General features: G+C 39.2%; 2 protein-coding genes across 5 annotated transcripts in view; both read right to left on the bottom strand.

Annotated features, from left to right (window-relative positions):
• The window catches only part of AXDND1 (axonemal dynein light chain domain containing 1), a 78,021-nt gene extending 67,324 nt beyond the window's left edge, over positions 1–10,697 (bottom strand). Inside the window, exons 1-8 of the mRNA XM_055084181.1 lie at positions 10,642–10,697; positions 10,111–10,300; positions 8,476–8,648; positions 7,950–8,053; positions 5,211–5,331; positions 4,119–4,204; positions 1,942–1,998; positions 374–476 (exon numbers count right to left, since the gene is read on the bottom strand). Coding sequence (XP_054940156.1) covers positions 374–476; positions 1,942–1,998; positions 4,119–4,204; positions 5,211–5,331; positions 7,950–8,053; positions 8,476–8,648; positions 10,111–10,189 — 723 coding nt within the window. The 5' untranslated portion in view covers positions 10,190–10,300; positions 10,642–10,697. The remainder of the gene's footprint in view (positions 1–373; positions 477–1,941; positions 1,999–4,118; positions 4,205–5,210; positions 5,332–7,949; positions 8,054–8,475; positions 8,649–10,110; positions 10,301–10,641) is intronic.
• An 8,922-nt stretch (positions 10,698–19,619) lies between these two features.
• The window catches only part of SOAT1 (sterol O-acyltransferase 1), a 63,152-nt gene continuing 59,584 nt past the window's right edge, over positions 19,620–23,187 (bottom strand). For all 4 annotated transcript variants that reach the window (XM_007109042.3, XM_007109041.3, XM_024133736.2 and 1 more), the window contains 2 exons: positions 22,288–22,433; positions 19,620–20,759 (listed from right to left, as the gene is read on the bottom strand). In XM_007109042.3, coding sequence (XP_007109104.1) covers positions 20,703–20,759; positions 22,288–22,433 — 203 coding nt within the window. In that variant the 3' untranslated portion in view covers positions 19,620–20,702. The remainder of the gene's footprint in view (positions 20,760–22,287; positions 22,434–23,187) is intronic.

Raw genomic sequence — 23,187 nt, 5'->3', positions numbered from 1 at the left:
TAAGAAAGCATGGTTTAATTGGCAGTGTTTTTAGTGGTACATAAAATAATAAGGGTCTTATAATCAGTGGTGCCTTATATTCAATTAAATACAATAATAATGACTAAAAATTAATTATACAATGTTTACCACATGCCAAGCACTGTCCTAAGCAATCTACATTCATTATGTCATTTAATCTCTACAACAACCCTTTGAGGTAAATAATATTATTATCTGTAATTTACAGATGAGGAAATCAAGCTACAAATACATTAAATGACCTGCCCAAGGTCATCAGCTAATAAACGGCAGGGTCAGGAGTCCAATCCAGGCATTCTACCTCCAGAGTGCATGCTCTTAACCACTGGTTTACATTGATCTTTGTAATTACCTTGGTTGGCCCTGTATATGCCTGATTTTCCACACCAGCCCTCTCTAGCATAGTATCCATCACATCATTCAGCTGGACCACTTCTACTCTTTTATTAGGTTTCCTAAAAGATTAAGATGGCAGACATATATAACTAGTGTTACAGTAGGTCATGCTCAGATGGCAAAAGGAACATAATATGTATAAAGAAAATGTACATACTATGGAATATTAATGGTATTTTAAAGTGTTACACCTATATGTACAATACTAATCTAGTGGGATATCAATAATACAGTAAAACAAAATACAAAAACAAAACAAAACAAAAACCAACAAAAATGCAAATAGTATGATCCTCTTTTTCATAAAAGAAAATAATGTTCCACATCCCAAAAAAACCCTATACCCTTATTGTGTAAGATTGTAAGAACACAGAAAAATGTGGAGTAATAAACACCAAGCTGCTAAGATCCGCTACTTCACAATATAAAAGAAAAGGGACAAGGGATAGATAAGAAAAAAAGCCTATAGCAAAATGGAGAAACACTAATGGTTAAATTTAGAATATAAAAGTATTTTATATATGATCCAGCAATCCCACTTGAAATCAGGATCTTGAAGAGAGGGACTTCCCCGGCAGTCCAGGAGTTAAGAATCCATGCTTCTACCTAAGGGGGCACGGATTTGATCCCTGCAGGGGACTATGATACTGCATGCCGCATGGTGTGGCCAAAAGAAAAAAAAAAAAAAGGATCTTGAAGAGACATTAACACTCCCATGTTCATTGAAGCACTATTCACAATAGCCAAGATGTGGAAACAACCTAAATGTCCATCAATTAATGGATAAAGAAAATGTGGTGTGTGTGTGTGTGTGTGTGTGTGTGTGTGTATACGTATATATATATATATATATACGTATACACACACACACATACATACATACACACATACTGGAATATTGTTCAGCCTTCAAAAAAGAAGGAAATTCTATAATATGCAACAACATGAATGTCCCTAGAGGACATTATGCTAAGTGAAATAAGCCAGTCACAGAAAAACAAATACTGTGTGATTCCACTTACATGGGGTATCTAAAATAGTCAAACTCATAGCATCACAAAGTGGAATGGTGGTTTGCAGGGGCTGAGGGGAGAAGGAAATGGAAAGTTTTCAACAATGGGCATGATATTTCAGTTATGCAAGGTTCTACAGTTCTGCTATACAACACTGTGCCTATAATTACAATATTGTATTGCACACTCAAAATTTTATTAAGAGGGTAGATCTCATGTTAAGTATTCTTACCACAATAAAATAAAATTTAAAAACAAACCAAAAAAAACCCATTTAAAATGGTAAAAAAAAGTGTTTTTAGCACTTTGATATTATTATAAATATATAAAAAATCAATATGCAGTTGGACAAATGAAAACACTGATTAAATGATAGAATTGTAGGCAATTATTGTCTTGGCTTTCTGCGAAAATTTTAATATTTTTGTGTAATAAAGTACCAATAAAAAGGAAAATATGTGTATATAGTTATTCCTTCTTAGAAACACTCTCAAAAATAAACTGTACTTACATGGATGGGAAGAGCAATAGTCTATTTTCACTATCTGTGAGGAGAGTAGTATATTTGCTGCAATAAATAAGACAGGTAAATATTATTGTAAGAAAACTGTCTGGCCTATTTATCACATAACAAGACATGAACAACTTAAGACCTCACAGAATTGAGGAGCTTGGAGACAATCAGAAAGGTCCATTGTTTTACACACAAGAGGATACTTAAATACCCTTAGACTTCTACAGACACAGATATAATGATACTTATAATATTTTTAAAAATTTTAAGTAAAAGAGCTTTAATCACATTCCTCAATGTATCACAATACAAAAATTTCTTTGATTCATTAAGAAAAATGACATTTCAAAGGTAAAAGAATGTTTTAAGAACACTGAAGTCAACAAAGTTAAGTGACTAAACAGGTTATAAAATTAATAAGCAGAGCTGAAACTAGAAGCCAATCTTCCTGATGCCCAGCATATACATCTGTCCTCTGGAAGTACCTGCTTATACCTAAATGGGTATCACAATGAGAATCTCATGGTAATTCTTCAAATTCATTATTATTTATATATCTTTTTTCTTCCCCTAGTTAAAAAACACTTCCTTTGGTTCTTCCCCCTGGAACACAGTTGGTTAATAAGGTCCACTTTCAGAATTTAGATTAGTGAAGAATATCCAGGGAATATAAAGACTCAAAAAAATTTCAAAAATGAGTATGTGAGAGGGACTAAAGCAATGATACCCCAGGAGCAATGAGTACACCTAGCACCCAGATCTTGGTTTCTAAGAACCTTTCTCCACTAAAAGGAAAACAGTACTCCGTGGAGAAGTGACTCATAGCTCACTCCAAAGCTGGAGTTGGGACATACAAGATGAACCTGAAAATCTTATTGAGCGGGAAAATAAGAGAACATTCAAAGAATGATGGGGACATGCCTAAAGAACACAAGAGCCAGCTCAAAGGATCTGGCATTAGCAAAATCAGGAAAAATTTGAACATCAACGATAGCAAAGAATTATAACTCACTGAAAAAAACAGAAATCTATGAGTCTATATTGTAAAATGGCAACTAATATATACAAGAATGATGGAGCTAAAAAAGTCATCAAAAAGATCTATAAGTAGTGGGTTACAAGGAAATACACACTAAAGTATTTGGTGGCAAAGGGTCATGAGGGCCTCCAACCTACTCTTGAATAGTTAAAGTGTGTGTGTGTGTGTGTGTGTGTGTGTGTGTGTGTATTAAAGCAAATGAGGCAAAATGTAAACACTCAGTGAGTCAGGATAGAGGGTATACAGGAGTTCCCTGTCCCATTTTTGTGACTTTTTTATAATTTTGAAATTATATAAGAACTAAAAGTTACCAAAAAAATGAGTTCCATTTAGGTCCCTTTGGCAAAATATTGTTCTGAAACCCACCATCATAAGGAAATGCCATTTAACATACGTATTGGATAAGGTAAAAAGAGTGACAGCTTCTGGATATTTTACTATAAAACCTAATAGAAAGTTCTAGTTTTTTAAACTATGAAACATTCAACTGTTGTTTCAGAAAATAAAAGCAAGATCCCATTTTCAATCCCATTAGCAGGAATCAAAGAAAACTTGAAATGACTAGTCTGAAGTCTGGAGCTAAGCCCTAGAGTGTGCATTACGAGATTCCAACTTAGAGGGCTACTTTCCTTTGTCATTGCTCAAAACCATTCCCAAAGAGGCATAGCAAGCATTCAGAACAAAGATCTATTTTTTTTTAATTCAAAATTAAACAGTAGGAAGAGACAGAGAACGATTTAATCTAAACTAAAATCTCAAACTCTTTTTTTAAATTGAAATATAATTGATCTACAATATTATGTTAGTTTTAGGTATACAGCAAAATGATTCAGTTATATATTTTTTTCAGATTTTTTTCCATTATAGGTTATTACAAGATATTCAATATCTTGTAATAGCACAGTTCCCTGTGCTATACAGTAAATTCTTGTTGCTTCAAACTCTTTTAAGTAAGACTTTTTTCATTAGTTTTTGATACCTTTCTTAAATTGTATTAGGATGGTAAGCCAGATGTTTACTCACTTCAGTGTAGATATTGCTTGGGAACATGAGTGAACTGCTCAGGTTCCTCTATGTCTGGGAAGTAGGAAACAGTTCAACTAGTCAGATATTCAGTATATACCACAGTACTCACTCATCATAACACTCCAAACCTGAAACTCCTGTATTTGACACAATATGAAATTCTTCAGGAATCAAAGTATCTGTTAGTTTCTTTGGCTTAAAAAGAAAGAAAGAACAAGAATAAAAACAAGCAGATGAAAAAAACTGAGTTTCAAAAATCCTAATTCCTATACCAAAGGGATACTATTTATTAAGAGATTTTGATTAAAGAAATAACAATATTAGTAATATGGGTCATGGCAAGGAGTAATAAACTTTTAGCAGAGCACAATTAAAAAATTAGCCAAGGGGCTTCCCTTGTGGCTCAGTGGTTCAGAATCCGCCTGCCAATGCAGGGGATGTGGGTTCGACTCCTGGTCTGGGAAGATCTCACATGCCACGGAGCAGCTAAGCTCGTGCGCCACAACTACTGAGCCTGCGCTCTAGAGCCCACAAGCCACAAATACTGAAGCCCGCGCACCTAGAGTCCGTGCTCCGCAACAAGAGAAGCTACCTCAATAAGAAGCCCATGCACCGCAACAAAGAGTGGCACCCGCTTGCCGCATAGAGAAAGCCCAGGCACAGCAACGAAGACCCAATGCAGCCAAAAATTAATAAATAAATGTTTAAAATAAATAAATAAATAAAATTAAAAATTAGCCATGAATTAAAGAACAATCTTGGTTTTAGTATTAATTACAAAAAAATCTATCGACTTTAAAATTCAATAGGAATTTAAAATTTACCTTAGCAACAAGCCAAAAATAAGAATTCTACGATTTTTTTTCCTGCCTTTTTTTAAATTGAAGTACAGTTGACTTACAATGTTGTGTTACTTTCAAGAATTCTACAACTTTAAACTGTTGGTTTCTTTTTTTAAAAAATCTAGTCTCCTACACTGTATTATCTAGATTAAAGTAAATAACTGTAGTTTGGAAAATGGCTTAAAATAAGATATGTTTGATCATCTCGCACTAAATGCCCTTTTCTAGAAATAATTAGAAAATGCTATGAAAACATAAACAATGCAGGTTGTTATAGTATGACATGGCTTTATATTTGGGGGAAATTTTTTTTTTAAGTAGAGAGGGAGAGGAAATTCTTTGTCAAATACTTTATTTACCTTATGAGGCACAAGGACACCATCACGTGACTGTAATGAACGGTCCATTTGTGGGGGACAAACTGCGCTCTCCCTAGTCTCTCCTTTAACATATTTAACATCGTACAGAAAAGAAATATCCCTAAAAGATAAGAAAAATACATTTACAAAATAAATTTTGTCTGGCTACTGGATAAGAGTGGGTAAAGTCCACACACTTCCTTCTAGTGGATACAAAGGGACACAACACTGGTCTCCTTACCTCATATTTTACTAAGAAGGCTGAGGCATTAGGGTTTTCCCCCACACTCTTCCTCTTCTCCATCTCAAATTTCTCATTCGCCTTTCCTTCAGCCTCATGTTAAGATGTATTCTCTTCCCCAGGATTATTTCCTCCACTTAAGTCCTTCATTTCATCTTTGCTCACATCCTTGGGGACCTCATTCCATCAATCCTAATTTCTGTGTATTTCCTTCTCTCTTGGAACATTCTCCCTGGTCTATAACTCAAGTCTTCTCCCCTTCTAAAAATCTTCCCTTGACCATACATTGTTGTCAAGTTACCTTGATCTATCTATCTCTCACTTTCTGCTAAACATCAGACTTCTTAAAATTTCCCTGCAGTCGGGAAATCATTTTCCAGAAAGCTAAGGATGACTTTCTACAGCTAAGTCATCAGTTCTCATCTTCCACTATTTTCCTGGAATATTTTCCAGGGTTGATCACCTCTCTTCTTAAAAACACTCTCCTCTCCTCTATCCTTTGTATGACTGGACTCTCCTAGTTCTTTCATCCTACCTACCCTGTCTTGAACATCTCCGTGACCTCCTGCCTACCAAATGGAAATGCTCCACAACGTCCTGTCCTCATCCCTCTGTGCTCTCCTTATACTTTCTCCCTTGGCAATGCTATCAAATCTCACCTTATCATATTTGTTACCTCTAGATATGACTGAATAATTCTCCTTCATTCTCACTTTTCACCTTTCTATATTCACTAATTCTGTCAGTTAGCACCACCACTCTACTCATCAAAAATCTCAGCATCCATAATTGATTCCATCCCATCCTTTGCCCTCAATATCTATCACTAACACTTAATAATTTTACAGTCACCCTCCTCTTGTCTCTTGCCAATGCCAAATCAAGGTAACTTTTGCCATGTAAGGTATGTATCCACAGGTTCCAAGGACTGCAGTGAGGACATTTCAGGGAGGTCATTATCCTGTCTATCACACTACAGATCTTCACATTTTAAAAAATTCCAACTCAGATGTCATTTGACATTAAAACTTTAATGTCAGTTTATTGCTGCATTCAGATATAGCTAATTATTTTTTCAAAGTACTTCAAACATCTCATAACTACTAATTATTATATAGTAATAATTATAACCATGGTCTGATGGCATAAAATAAAGTACCAATACTTATGACACCAAAGACCCAGGACACAGAAGTGAATAGCCTAAATTTCTGCCACTTTTTCTAGCACTGAGACATAGCTGAGTAATAACACCTTATATTTACATAGCAGTGTATAGTTTTACAAGTGCTCTTGCATTCATTATCTCATTTCTGCTTTCTATATCCCTGGAAGGTACACAAAATGGAGCAAGTCTATTATTCCCTTCTTACAAGTAAGAAAATGGAACTCAGAAAGACTAAATAACCTACCCAAGTATTAGTAACTGTAAACTTACTATTAAGTGATATTTCAGTAAGAAGCATGGAGGGAGTAAATTTTTTTTTGGAGGGAGTAAATTGATAAATTAACCATACACAGAAAATTAGCAGATTACAATCTTCACAGGGAAAATGTTGACATTTTGGATATTTTTAGGAATGATATAAAAACAACAAACATAATTTGCTGATTTGATCTAAAACAGTGTAAAGGTTAAGGGTTCGCTTTGAGGAAAAGCAGGGATTAAGCACTTGTTTTTCAAGGTTTTGCAGGTCATGAAGCTATGTTACCTAGCTCTTCTCAGATGTGCAAATAAAAGAGGCCCTAAAGGCATTCTGCCTGATATTTTCCCTTCTACTAGGGTACGACAAAGAATAGGAGAGTAAGGGGACAAGTACATGAAGGCATGCAAAAGCAAATTTAAAACAAGTGAAAAGTCAACAGAGCTAGCACCTATTGCCATCCTCTTGATAATAATCATACACAAAAGGTAGACCCATGTCCTCTTCAGACTGTATTTTGGTTCATTAAAGATACTTCAAGCAGGCTTCCCTGGTGGCAGTGGTTAAGAATCTGCTTGCCAAAGCAGGGGACACCAATTCAAGCCCTGGTCTGGGAAGATAACACATGCCATGGAGCAACTAAGCCTGTGCACCACAACTACTGAGCCTGTGCTCTAGAGCCCACAAGCCACAACTACTGAGCCTGTGTGCCACAGCTATTGAAGCCCGTGCGCCTAGAGCCTGCGCGCCTAGAGCCCGCAACAAGAGAAGCCACTGCAATGAGAAGCCCGCGCACCGCAACGAAGAGTTGCCCCCACTCGCCACAACCAGAGAAAGCCTGTGCACAGCAACGGAGACCCAGTGCAGACAAAAATAAATAAATAAATGTATTTTTTTTTAAAAAAAAGCTACTTCAAGCTTTGAAATCTTGATTCTATGATTTTATTCTCTGATTTAAAATCGATGATTCTATGATTTTACAATTTTTCAGATTCTGCTCCTCCCAAGGAAATCATACAAAATGAGATAATGATTCTATTCATCTGCATCTACCCAGCTATTTTCCTTCTTTACCTTCCAGCTCCCGTTAGGGAAACGGGATGGTCAATCAGATATTTGAACTTATTTCTTCGAATAGGGTTATGCCAGACGTGGTCAACAGGGCGTGGAAGAGTACCCTGGGAAAAAGAAAAACATGAATACACAGCAGAGGGTGCTCTAGTCAAGTGAAATCTATTCTTAATCATTTTTGAGTATTTACTTAAAGGCATTTGAATATTCTATGGAAAAAAGAGACAGCAGAATTCTTATTTAATACCAAGGAGAAAGACTGAAACTAGGACAATTCAATAGTGAAAGAAAAATATCAAGACTAAGAGTAGTAATGATCATTTAGGTAAATCACATAAAAACAGGTTAATGGAAATACTCAAGTATTTCCTTGAAAATATGCAAAAGAGTTTAGTTTTCAATCTAGGAAATTAATTTTAAAATAGTCTTAAGACAATCTGGAATACATAACATATGCTAAATAAATACTTAATGAACTGGATACCAAAAGATAAATGTTCCCAAGTACTTTATATATTTATATACACACCTTTGGGGTGTTAATTTTCTTAGGAGGCAGTAAGTTTTCAGGACAAGAACCAGCACTGGCTGTACAGGTCAGAGAAAGTAGAACTTCCTGAGGGATTAACTCATTCTGAAGGGAAGTAGGAAGGGGTTTTGATGGATCCACCAGACTTTTTTTCTCCCTTAGTTTAGGAAGTCCTAAGAAAATAATGGGAAAGAAAAGCTTACTGTAGTTTTTTTGAGAGTTAATTAGAGATTCCCAGGCTACCTCATCAATACCATATACATGTTGCTAACAGAGAGAAACATTGCTTCCGGTTGCCAAGAATAGCAGCAATATTTAAAACACTGAAAATCAACTAGTCAAGAAAAAGAAACTCATATTATCTGCCCTACTCACACTTACATCAGACATGAGTTCAAAAACTCAGGTACAAAGATGAACCTCTATTATTCCAAATTCAAAGGTGAAAATTAAACTCACTTCACTTGATCAACTAACCGAGATAGCATGAAGATGACGGGAATGTCTATTCTCCCTTTGATGTGAAAATGACAAAAGAAATCTCCTCTCCTCAAAACTGTCAAATTATTTAGTAATTTTTTCTATATAAGTTCAAAGGTGAAAATTAAATTGGAATATTTATAGAGTGAAAGGTATCTGAGTTGGATTTAAATGTAGAATTGGGATCCTTAGAAATGAAGAGAGTAGAATAATCTGAGCAAATTAGCGGAGTAAGACTCAGTATAAAGAGTGTTCTACTCAGCTTGACTAGGGCAGAGGAGTTATAAAGGTAGGGGAGTAGGCCTAATATAGGAAAAGGTCTCCTATGCAGTCAGCAAGGAGGGTTAGGTTGTCAATCTTCTTAAAGAACTCTCAACTAATCTATGCCCCTCACATGGAATGGTTTATGTTAATTTCTGTAAGGATGTATCATGCTTTGATCACCATCAAAACCTCTGAAGTTCACATTACCAAAAGTCTATCTCTTGAAAGTTTGGGATGGAGTCAGAATATCAGATGAAAGAAGGAAAAAAATAAGTTAGGTGGGACTTTAGCAGAATCTCCACTAAAAACAAGATGTAGGTGAGTTGGAGGAAGCTTTAACATAATGAGGGCTAGGAATGAGTCTAGCAGATTCTTTTTTTTTTTTTTTTTTTTTGGCATGCAAGATCTTAGTTCCCACAACAGGGATCGAACCCGAGCCCCCTGAAATGGAAGCACGGAGTCTTAACCACTGGATCGCCAGGGAAGTCACTAGCAGATTCTTATTCCAGTACAGATCTGCATTTAGCTATATATGAATGAAAATCTTATACAAATAATTACTTTCATTCAGAATAATTACTAAAACCTGATACAAACTGGTTCCTTACCAAATACCCCCAAAAAGTACTGTTTCATACAACCATTGGTATTTAAAATAGGTTGAATTTAGAACAATATAAAACTCATTAGCATTTGAAAAATTACAAACACAGTCCTTACGCAGAGTAGTGAAAAACATTATAAAAGGAATGGCTTTTGATTTTATTGAAACAAGTGTATTGGAAAAATGAAACTAATTAAAGTATCCTGAAATCTCAGATTAAGGAAAATAGTGAAAGTATTGTGATTTCTGACTATGGTCATGATTATTTATGCCTTGAAGAACTTTACCTGTCTCTTCCTTGGATGCAGAGATTTTCAAATTTTTGCCCTCAGGTGTTGACGCTGAGGGCGTTTTCGGGAGCGACATAGTAAGCAATGCCTCCTATCACTCTCTAGTAATTTGAAATACCCCTCCAGAAAGCTAACCTAGAAACAAATCAGCGGCATTACTGGGATTTGGCAGGGCTGCCACATTGACCTGCAGGAAAGAGAGAGAGAAAGAAAGAGAGAGAGAGACCCGTTAACTGTTCATGTTAAAACTGGAGTTTACAATTCATCTAGCATGGGTTTTCTTTGGGGAGACTTCCGGGCTCTAAAGTCCTCTGATGCGACTAAGAAGCCTGTGGGTGGATCAGAGTCTGGGCCCAGGTCGGGAAGTACACGCTCGGCCCACCCCTCCGACCACCGGCACCACCTGAAGGCGCCCCTCGCTCGAGGTCCCGGCCTCCCCACAGGCAGCGCCTGGCGCACGCAGCCCCACCGACTCGCGGTCGGGCAGAGTTCGCACCGTTTCTGCATCAGAAGTGATGGGAAACCTACACTTGCAGCTCGTACCGGTAAACTGTGCTTCCCGCCAGACGTCTTGTAGCCGCACCTTTTCCCAAACGCTTGTCGTCATAGAAACCCAGGACCCCGGGCCTTAGCAACCCTCAATGGCGGCTGCCTTCGGCGGTGCCGGCGGAGGACTGAGACGGCTAAGACACAGTCTCTCGGGGATCCGATGTGTTTTAAATCTCAACACAGATTCAACAGCAATGAAGAAAAAAATGTTTAATCGGGCCGTTCTCACGGAGTCAGAAAGTGTCTGGATGCAGGCGCTTCCGCAGCAGGCGGTCGCTCTCCCCCTGCCCCAGGAAGACTTCTCAGGCTTGTGACCAAAGGAGGGGTAGGACTTGAGCAAGTTTCTCGCATCACTGTATCCCACTTTTTTGTTGTTTCCTCTGTTTTTCTAAAAGCCACATTCAGGGGGAAATTGGGTAAACAAAAACTCTGTGTTCCCACCAGTTGAGGCAATTATTGCAGAAGCTGCTCCTGTCCTTGGCATTTCCATCGAGTCTTCCTTGGATTATTAACCACCGCCCGCGCCCCCCTCCCCATCCTACTCTTCCCTTTCCGTGCAGGGGGAAGGCATTCCTAGGTCCAGACTTTTTTTGGCTGGAGGCAGGTAAGGAGACTGCACTTCAGGCAGAGCCAACCCAAGTCAAATCGTTGGGTCTTATTGCTTAAAAACCTGTTCTCAGGAAGTAATGGGATAAACATATTAGAACGGAGGAGCTGAGAACCCGCCTCTTACCACCACCAGAATTAGCCAACCAAACTTGGGTCTGCTCACCCAAAGCATAGCCTGGTTGTGATGAAGGAAAATAGAGTTTATTACAAGGTGTGATGAAGGAAAATACAGAGTTTATTGCAAGGTGCTAAGCAAGGAGGATAGGCTCAAAAGACCTGAACTCCCCAGTGGCTTTCAGGGAAGGGTTTTTAAAGGCAGGGTTTTTGAAGGAGAGAGTCGCAGGTGCCTGATCAGCTTGTGGACATTTTTCTGATTGATTTCTGGTTGGTGGGGAGGTAACCAGGTGGTATTTCGGGAGGCAACATCATCAGCCTTATGGTTCCAAACGGTCTGGGGTCTATGTGCTTTTGTTAGCATGCAGTCAACTTCTTCCATCTGGTGGGGGAGTTAGTATATGTAAAAAACTCAAGGATATGGCTCAGAATATTATCTATAGCCCTTGGGTAGGAACCAAGGGTCCTTGACTTTTGCTTTATAGCTAAACTATTATTTTACTTGACTTCGTTTCTTTCTGCATTTTCTCACTTCTTTGAATTTGCTCTTTGGAACTTGGGGAAGGCCTAGGAGGCTGAAGCTTTTCTGCAAACAAGAGGCAGGGGATGGGGGTGTGGGGTGGTGTCTTTCCCCCGGAAGTCTTCACAGGGTCCTGCTGCTTGGTTTCAGGATCATTTTGTATTAGGATGAAACCTTAATGCCAAGTAATGCTCGTGGATTCCCAGCATCTAGATGCCTCTAGTCTGAAAGATAAATTTCAGGAGGGAAGAAAACTTCTCTTGTTCAGTCATCATATTCCTTAGTACGAAGCATAGTGCCTGGCACAAACACCTTCAATACATAATGTTTGAAAATCAGCTGGACAGTTCTAATGCTTCTGTGTTTATATGCTTAAGTCTCTGGGTTTTGGGAGACTCATAATAGCTCATAGAAATATGAGCGAAGTGTTGAAAACAAAAACAGTACAATCTCTATGCCCCTTTTAATTCTTCTAAACACCTTGGGTATCTAAACATTTTAGCCTTTAGCCCTATCTCCCATCATCCTAGTTTTTTTCTAGATTTTCCAAGAATTAAAATACACATAGCACACACATATTTCACCTTAAGGACTGGCAACCATCAAAACAGCTGAGGGGCAGAAGCAATGCACAAGCAGGTGGATGGTAATTTTCCTCCAAAGTTTGTCTTCCTCCCTCCTCACTGGTGTCCTGACTCTACATTAGAGTTTGGAACCATAACCAGGATACTGAACTTCACAGGTCCCAAAACTCCAGCATCAGTTTATACATGGTTTATCAAGCTTTTAGGTATTAGAAGAACAAAGTAATTCATCTTTCACATTCTTAAGTTTTAAAAAATCTAAAGTAGGGCATTGATAAGATGGGGATAAGTGAACAGATTCAAGAGATACATAGAAAGTAAAATCTGTAGGATTTGGGAAGTGATTGGATCTATGGTGTGAAGAAAAAGACATCAAATGTTACTTCTCATTTTCTATCCTGTGCAATGGTGTGGTGATTACACATACCAGTTCCTGACCAAAGGTCTGGGTTAAAGTTGTAGAAGTATATGAAATATAAGTACAAGAAAAGATAACATAACATTACAATAAGACCATAACTATTGAAGAATACAATTGCTACTCTTGGGAAACTCCTCTCATCATTGTAAATTATACACAATGATGAAAGCTAAAATGTTGTTAAGATAAAGTATTACTGAGGTCTTTGATGGAAAATACCATAGCAAAATGCAAGCAGATAATAATTTTCCTAAATAGAAAATTTCAAGACATAGTAAAAGTGACACAGTTATAAACAGGGCTAACTGTGCTTCTTGATGTTGGCTGACTTCTGTGGCTGCTTTATACCCACTCAGCAGTAGGGTCTTCCAGGGCTTCAGGTGGACAAAACAATATCTCGGAAGAGAGCCAGTCAGTGAAATCACCAAACATACCCTGAACTAGGACCAAACAAACACAGCGTGTGCTTATGCACCAATCTTTTTACCTACTCATTTCCTAAGTGTGAACAAGGGTGATACACACATCCATGGGTGCTTAAATACAGCACGCAAAGCTCCCTGGAGTCTGAGTGGGAAGTAGACCAGTATCTGTATTTAACATAACAGAAAAATGAAGGTATCAATCACAAATGTTTAAAAGGAGACACTGAGAAAGAAACCTGGACGCTGCTCAGCAAACACTTCCCAGGGGAAGAGTAGTATGGAAGAGTATTGCTTCCATAAAACAATGGCATCTGTAAAACTGAAATGATGCTTCAGTCTGTCTTAGTTTTTATGTCATTCAATTCACCCAAGTACCCTCCTTCGGATTTCACCTTATAATAGAGAGACCATTAATGCGGGACGGTTAGACCTGCGATAGAGGTTCCTGCTCAGCCATTGGTCGGCGCCACAGGGGGCCCCCTTCAGCCATTGGTCGGTGCCGCAGTGGGCCCCTCCCCCAAGCGAGCCAGCGTCAATGGGCGACCCTTAGAGGGGCTGGCAGATTGGTGGTCGTCAGGTGGAGAGTAAGAGGCAGATCCCAGCCTTCTCCCTGGGGCCGCCAGCTCACCCAGCCTCAGGTTCCAGAGGCCTCACCAGGACCGCCCACTGGCCGGACCCAGGCCCTGAGGCGGCGGTGAACCTCTCCCCCATCCTTGCTTCTGCAACCTAATGGCAATGGCCATCTGCATGGGACACAGCCTGGGGCACCCGGCCCCCACCGTTTGGGCAGCCTGGGGAGCCCGAGGACCAGCTGGGTCCTGGGCGCCTGGCTCCCTCAGTGATGACAGCTGGGCAGTGTCTGGGGACCTGGCCCTGAGGGAGCCACCAACTGAGAGCTGCCTCTTCAGCCAGGCCTGGGTACTGGCGGGAGGACCCAGACTGGGTGCTGGACGAACGCTCCGGGGCACGGTAACCACCCACCCTCCCCGCGCCCCACCTCGCAGGGACTCACTCCCTTCTCTTAACCAGGCCTGGACCTCGGAGGGCGAAAGTTGAGCCTTGGAACCTTGCTCTTTCCTGTCAGAACAAAGAATAACGTTTATTTGTTATGTCCCTGTAAACCTGTCCCTGTTATGTCCCACGATGTTACAGGAACATCGTGACCTGACCATGACCGGACCTCAAGAACAAAGGATCTGACACCAAGAAGTTTGCAACAACTAACCATGCCCCTCCCTCACCTTTCCTATAAAAGGGCTTTGCTGAAAGATTTCAGGGAGTTTGGGGTTTTTTTTAAGGCATGAGCCACCCATCTCCCTGCATGGTCCTGCAATAAACCTTTCTCTGTCCCAAACTCCAGCGTTTTGGTGGTGTTTGGCCTCACTGTGCGTCGGGCACCCAGTTGCGTTTCGGTAACATGGCTGTGCCTCGAGGAAGAAATAGGCTTTTTGTCTGGTTCACAGCCTATCTTCAGTGCGCATCACATGGTGTTGATGCCATCTAGGCAAAAAAATTCATCTTTCTCATTGTACAGTAAGCTGGGCTTCTGCAAGAGAGTAAATTCAGTGACCATGGCCAACCTGAGTATGCCACCCCATGTGCAATTTCTCATGCTACATTTACAAACTGGTGTTCCAGTTCTTTAAGTCAGATTCATGAATGCAGTTAACTTGGGTCCAAACACAAGCTGAGCCTAAAAGGACAAGATCCTAAAATTTAGTAAATTCATCAAAGAAAATTGCCACACTGTGGCTTCACCCCCCAGTGGCAAAGAATAGTCACTTGGTCCAAGAATCAGGGGCACATCTAATTTCTGAAGGGACTTCCCCCTTCCCACTCCTCTGGCACTGCAGAGGCAGGTGGTAGAGCCAGACCATGGAGGCTAACTCAGTACTTCTTGGCTGTTACTATGATATATGCTTCTATGTATAGAATGTTGTGATGTCAAATCCTACTCATAGTAGTTTCCTATTATAAGGAGATTCTTTGGAGGGAAGGGAAGCAACCTATCTTGCTTCAAAATTAGTTTCCCCAAGTCTTGTTTGAAAAGGCACACTTTCCAGTCAACAGATTTTCTCTTTTCATTAGAAACCTAAATCCATTTCTACCCACTGGGGAGCGGGGTGGGCAGTACACTTTTAGAAATACCCATTCACAAGTTTTAAAAGGCCGACAGGAAAAGAAGTCAAGCAACAAATAATGACCACAGAAAGAGAGGAGGCTCAAGAACCAGTGTCACTGCTTTTCTTCATGCAAATACAAAATCACAACTGGGCCGCATTATTTCTTTGTAATCTGTAACATGGCTCCCTCCATTATCCTGAAGAAGAAAATTTTAACAACATTGTAAATCAACTATACTCCAATAAAAATTATTGGCTAGAGCTTCCCTGGTGGTGCAGTGGTTGAGAGTCCGCCTGCCGATGCAGGGGACACGGGTTCGTGCCCCCGTCTGGGAGGATCCCGCGTGCCGCGGAGCGGCTGGGCCCGTGAGCCATGGCCGCTGGGCCTGCGGGTCCAGAGCCTGTGCTCGGCAACGGGAGAGGCCACAGCAGAGAGGGGCCCACGTACCGCAAAAACAAACAAACAAAAACTCAAAAAATTATTGGCTATGTTCAGCATATAAAGCTGTGTGATATTAAGGTGAAAACCATTTATGAACATGAAATAGAGTTAATATAGGGTTAATATCAAACTTGAGTTACTTTTAAAAGGAGACATGTTTTTTTTCCAAATTTATTTACCACATTCTTCACATATGCAATTATTTTGCCCTGTTGTATGTATTCTTTTTAAAGTTTAAAAAATGTTAATGCTAATACAATGTGTGCTAAACAAAGTGATGATACCAGTGATTAGACAAAGATATAGGGAGTGAGGGAGGAGGAATAGTAATTCAGGAAAAGAGCAAACAAAAACGAATTAGAAAAAACATCGTTAATTACAGAATAACCCTTATAACAACTTCAGATTCCCGGGACTTTTCTGCAGCTCTTAAAACACTATGGGTTTAATGCACATGCTGGAAAGGTACTAACACAGGAACGAAGCTGCCTTACTGGCCTCAGTGGCAGAGCCTTGGCTAGGGCTTCAGCTCTCTTCCCACCCAAGTGGCAGGTTTGCACATGGGAATTCAAATTGTATCCCTAAGAGAAGAGAAATACACCTACCATCTCATTAAGACAAACTAAAAGAACATCACAAAGCATGGTCAAGTATCTGCTAGCATAAAGCCTAGCACTCTGTTGGGAAGGGCATATTGACAGCAGAAATGTGAATGTAATAATGCAGAAGGAAGAAAGCATTTAGAAAAAGAGTACAGAGGCAGTTTTAGATTTTTTTAAAAAATTGCATAACTTCTGAAATTAAGCCTTTATTTTTCTCAAATCCAAATTAGCTATTTAAAAGTCTTTATACTTCACAAGAAAAAAAGGAAACTTTATTAAGGATTTTACAGATTGTACAGCTTTCCTACTAACCTAAAGCATATGAATTTTATCAGTATCTACCGATTTTCACCCTGGACATTAAACTCCGGGTGGGGAAGAGCACGGGTGGACCAAGTAAGGAGTCCTTTCCATTGCAACCAGAGTAGCTGTATTCTACCTCCTTTATAAACTGGGTTCCAACACTGTGACCTGATAGAGACTTTAGTGATGTTAGAAACTAATCAAATACTTACAGAAGCTTCACTAACAATATTCATTTTATTCCTCAAAACATTTACGTCCCAGTTCCCTCCATTTCTGAGCCATAATCATAAAGCCTAGAGATAAGATATGTAAAAGAATGTCCAAGGCAGGTCTTTCTTTGATAGTAAATATATACACACACACATATATAACTATTATATAAACTACATAAGTTACATGAAATTTTGCATCAGCAAGTAAGTCATTGAACTATCTTCCATTAAGAAATTCATTCTGCCTTCCAAGACTAGAAGCATCCTTACACTGGCAGAAGTAAGGCCTCATTAGTTTCCTTCCTCTCCATAATTTCTAAAACTTAAGTATAAAGTATGCACACTAGTTCTAAACACTTGATTTAACACTTAGGTAAAAGCAGAAATGCATTTCTTTTCAGAAGCTTGCCACCCTACCCTAATGCTAAACAGATAAATCTGAAAGTATCAATAATTTTGGAGAGCTGGAAACAAGAATGCTTTTAGCAATCCTGTTAAATTCTTAACCAATTCTATTATGTGAGAGCCTGTATCTATCAAGGTGCAAAGCCAATTCACCATCAGCCTGAGAGTCTATTTAAAAGTATATATTCTTGGGAGTGTGCAGCATTTGAAATACCCACCCCCCCCAATCCCAGGTCTTTTTTTAAGGATTCCAATGAAATAATAGTAAGGATTTAGGTTTGGAATTTATGGAGAGTAAGAAAATAACGAGGCCCTATTTCTGCCTGGGCTAGTGGTTTGTAGCAACCGAATGAGGTAGTTATTAATCCCCATTTTACAAATGAGGAAAACTGTGGCTCTGATAAATCAAGCAACTTTGGGTGCCACTGCTAGTAAGTATGGGGCTACCTTAATCACAAGTCTGTGCATGGACTTTTTCACCACACCAGTGGTTTTCAAACTGGGTATTTGGGGGTAAGAGGAAACGGATATAACCAAACAAGGGCTCCAGCCCTGCATCCCTGTCTCAACCAGAAGCAGCTATATTTTATCTGTTTTACATGCTGGGCTTAAGCCTAACAATTTTTTTTTAAAGGTTTCAAAACTAACATGTATAAATTACTAAACTACACCAGGCCACCTGCTTACTACAGCTATGTTAGTTCATCTTCGTTATTTTCCTCCAAAGAAAACAATGAACTTTACTCAAAATTACTTATGACCACACAAAACAAAAATATTTTTGCATAAAAGACTTCAACAATTCATGCTATGTAGCCCACATGACCAACTTCTAAAACATAAAATGTTCTGTTAGGTTTCCTATAAAGACTTCAGGATTCAATTTTTCAGGTAAGTATAATTTTTAAACTATGATGAAAATTGCCTATACTAAATGAATTACTTCTACAACATAATCTGTGTATGCAAATATAGAATACTTACTTTACACACTGTACTTTCTTAACCTGCAAATATCATCCACTTTCACCCTGTAACTATTGAAAACGGAAAAAACATTTCCACTACTCCTTTTGCTTCCAAATGTTGTGGCTACCGAGAGGGGTAAAAGCAGCTTCAGTTTTCTAATTAAGCTCTAACATGAGGAAGCAACTTTACCTAGGCAATTGCAGTAATTAATCCACCAAAAACAAAAAACCCCTCCATTTTTCCTCACTACCCAGAATTGAGAATAAGAGCTTCTAAACAAATTTATGACAAAGTAAGAGATCTTAGTTGTTCTCTTAGATAACACACCCAAACTAATGATTACTATCATTAATACATTATAGGAAAGAAATTTTAAACTCATTACTTTTCTTTTTAAAAAAAAATTATTTATTTATTATTTTATTTTTGGCTGCATTGGGTCTTTGTTGCTGTGCGCGGGCTTTCTCTAGTTGCGGCAAGCGGGGGCTACTCTTGGTTGTGGTGTGCGGGCTTCTCACTGTGGTAGCTTCTCTTGTGGAGCACAGGCTCTAGGCGTGCGGGCTTCAGTAGTTGTGGCACGCAGGCTTCAGTAGTTGTGGCACACGGACTCAGTAGTTGTGGCTCTGGGCTCTAGAGCACAGGCTCAGTAGTTGTGGTGCACGGGGTTAGTTGCTCCGCGGCATGTGGGATCTTCCTGGACCAGGGCTCGAACCCGTGTCCCCTGCATTGGCAGGCGGAGTCTTAACCACTGCGCCACAAGGGAAGTCCTGGAATACCCTTTTAAAAATAACCTTCTTTGAGGTACACTTTTGTCTGTTGAGGTTGGATTTGCCTAAACTCAACTGGACCAAAGGTATGGGAAACTTAGCTGAGAACTTGCGGTACAAATTAAGTTGTGACCATTAAGAAACTCTACTTACCTTCTTGTGAGATTCAAACTAACTTTCTGAAAACAATTTGAAAAAGATTTCTCGAAACTTTCTGGATAGCAGTAGGGCTGCTAGAATACCAAGATAGTTTCTCAAGTTGGCTGCTTCTCAAATTTTGGGTAATTCATAAGTCTCCCTTCTTTGGGTTGAACCTACATGGTCTTCAAAAACCCTTCCAAAGCTCAGTCTTTACCAACATAATCATATGTCATTCAAACAACCAAAATAATTCCTACACACCACACTGTATTAGCTATAGGCATCTGATATCATGGAACATCACACAATAAAGTACATTTTCTTGAAAATGATCACCTATTAATTTATTACAACTAAAGTACACTATCATTAAAAGCATAATAATTGAGCAAATGCAGAAGCCAGCTTCTGGATCTTTAATATTCCCTTTAACATTAATGGTGGTGATTAATACTTACGTTACAGACTTACTAGTCTGAAAAATAATTCACGTCAGTATTTATTAGATAAAAATAACTGTACCAAAGGTTGCTTCTAAATAACTTCAAAGAAGTTATTACCTGAAAGTTTAAACAACAAAAGTTATCTTCCACATAAGTTCCACAATAAAATAATTTAAACACGATTGACTCTGCAAGTTCTTTTTAAAAATGACTTTAGAAGTTAAAAGAGGAAATATTTTTCTTTGTCCTGTGCCACTTCTTTTTCCCTTCCTACTTCTGTCCCCCTCAATTATAATATTATGGATGCAAACTCAAGAATCCAAGGTGAAAGGGATAATTTTGCTTCACAGATATCACGACCTACACTGTATAGCAAAAACAAGATAAAAATAGAACTGAACTTTAAAAAAAATACAAATTAGGATATATAACAAGATAACCTTTGGAAAAATAGATATTTTCTCTCTACTAGAAATAGCAAAACATTCCACATTATTTTCTTTCCCAATTGCATGGTTAATTAGCATACATTCCAACAATGCACATGAAAAAATTTCTAAGCCAGGGATACTTAAATGATTTCTTCATCAATGTTTGGGCTAATTCAGTGGCCAAGAAAACATGATGTTTAGTCTCTAATTAGATGCAATCAAGAAACAAAACAGAATTTCTGAGGTTTAAGCTGATATGACCCAGCAAAAATCTGTCATTATATCAGCTACAAGTCTCCCTTCTCCCAAGAAGGAAAAAATTAAGAACTGCTTAAAAGTGTACAAGCTTCCAGGAAACTTCTAACAGCTCAGCTTCAGGTGACCTAGTAATGGAGTGAGCCATCTGTAAAGCCTGGAGTGGTCCAAATAACACAGATAACTTCAGTAACGGCTGGAAACAGATGCTGGCCCCAAATCAGGTAGAATACCCAATCTTCAGTCAAGGAAGGAAACAAAGTCCAAGCTTCTAAAACACGTAACGACAAGTCCAGGAACGTGGCCGGATATAATCCAGAAATGTGGGCTTTGAGGGGAAAAAAAAGAATGGAAGAGTAGTTTATTTGTGTGCACTGTACGTATGAGATATGGGGTAGATAGGGGGTGTTAATGTTACACATGGCACATGTCTAAAATGCCTCCCAGCATTTCAGTAACCTTCAAGCTATAAGCAGCTCACTAATTCAAAAGATGTTCATCATTTTTATCTATAGCACAGATTTACTTGATTTAGAAGCTTTACATGAAGCTAAGTCCAATAAACTCTACACAACTGCATGGACTCCTGACCAAATTCTAAAGAGGCACTACCTTTTTTCTGTATCTTGCATTTTGTTTTAGCACAGTCCTATTTTTAGTAGCCCAAAAATCTAAATGGTGGTAGGTTAAGGATGATAATATACACAAATTACTATAATACAAAGCTTAAATTACTGAATTATCTAAATGAAGAACAGATGAAATACTATGAAAGTTCAGAAATAGAAAAGAGACTAGAACAGGAATTTTAAAAAGCTTCATGAGGACTTCCCTGGTGGTGCAGTGGTTAAGACTCCACACAGGGGGCCTGGGTTCGATCCCTGGTCAGGGAACTAGATCCCACATGCATGCCGCAACTAAGAGCTCACATGCCACAAGCAAGGAGCCCATGTGCCACAACTAAGGAGCCGGCGAGCCGCAACTAAGACCCAGCGCAACCAACCAACCAACCAACCAAATAAATAAATAAATAAATAAGCTGCGTGGATGACATTGCATCCAATTCAGATCTTGATAAAATCTGACAGGTGAAATCTGAGTGCAAAGAGCAGAGTGACCAGAGACAGAGTCCAGAGTCCAGAGCAGTTAGTTCAAATGCACAAAGGGGACTCATAGGAAATAAGGAGGGGATGTGAGGGCAGCATAGCAAAATCAGGGTGGACAGTAGAAGCTTTGGGAGAGAAACTGATTAATTTGACTTTGAACATCTTCAGTTATAGGTATCCATGAGAAATACCCAAGCAGATGTATCAAGAAGCCCCCCACCCCAAATATTTGGGAGTTTTCTATAAGCAGCTGAAAGCTAAAGCTCTAAGAATGAGACTCTAACAAAATTACAAACAAAACAACAACAAAAAAAGGGAAATGGGCTCCTAGGCATATGAGTCTAGCTGGACATTTTTATAGAGTTTATTACTTCAGGAAGGAAGAGGTAAAAGATGCATATTTGGGGATGGGGGTGGATACACATGCCACTGGGAAAACCTTGGAGAAGACCTACATTTTCAGGGCACAGGAAGAATGTTAGAAGGAGCTAAAGAAAAATCAGATAAAGAGAGAAAAAAGAGAGAGAGAGCCAAGAACTAGGAGAGTTCAGTGGTAAGAAAACCAAAGAAAAGAAAAAGTTCAAGGACAGTGCAGTAAGATAAGTTACTGCTTTTACTCCACATTTCCCTCCCCTTAACATTAATTTATCACCATGTCCACTACTCCCTTCCCCTTAACACTGCCCGCCAACCCTCACAATCAGGGGACAAATAGGTTACTTCACCACTCCAGCCTGATTGATGACTCACATTTTTCAAGGGGCAGTGTTGACGTGCATACCACTCTTGAGAATAAAAGCACAGGAGGACTCCATTGCCCGCGAAAAGGGAAGTCCACATCAGCACATTCCAAATTGGCCTTTTCCGACTATCATTGGCAATGAAGTTGAAAGCCACTAAAGTTAGGAAAACAACAAAATATATATATAGTCATCAAAACAAAATCTACCAGGAGATGAGGGGCCTCAGATATCTGCTACAATCATTTAGTTATCATAAACAGCATCAACGGTGTATATACACGTTCTATGCTGGTCATTGGTCCCATAAGTACAAATGAAGCTTCACTGTTGAAATTTATTAATCAGTGATTATTTGGAAATCAGTCAGTATTCAGAACAGGTGAAAACATATTTCATGGATGCATTCATATTGTAACGTGTCCCTCTCCACCCCACCCAAAAAAGGGTTAGTTTTTTTCAGAGGGTGAACACTGAACAGAGTTTAAGAATGGCGAGGTTGTTTATAGTTTGTTTGTTTGTTTTTTGAGGTACGTGGGCCTCTCACTGCGCGCAGGCTCAGCGGCCATGGCCCACGGGCCCAGCCACTCTGCGGCATGTGAGATCTTCCCGGACCGGGTCATGAACCCGTGTCCCCTGCATCGGCAGGCGGACTCTCAACCACTGCGCCACCAGGGAAGCCCCTGTTTATAGTTTTTATGAGCTACCAAGTCAGTGTTATCAATAGTCTTCAAGAGCTTATTTAGTTCATTTCTCTACATCAAAGGGTAAGCATCCTGCAACAGAGTTGTACATAATTACTCCAAATTAATGTTCTTACCATCTGATAAACAAACATTGCCTTGAAATGGTATTACTATTTACTATCTAGTTTTCTACATTGATTTTATATTTTATTTTCTAAATTTCT

Source organism: Physeter macrocephalus, chromosome 4 (assembly GCF_002837175.3).
Source record: "Physeter macrocephalus isolate SW-GA chromosome 4, ASM283717v5, whole genome shotgun sequence".
Taxonomy (NCBI): Eukaryota; Metazoa; Chordata; class Mammalia; order Artiodactyla; family Physeteridae; genus Physeter; species Physeter macrocephalus.
The sequence above is the reverse complement of the archived record's forward strand: the minus strand, read 5'-3'. Positions and strand labels throughout refer to the sequence as shown.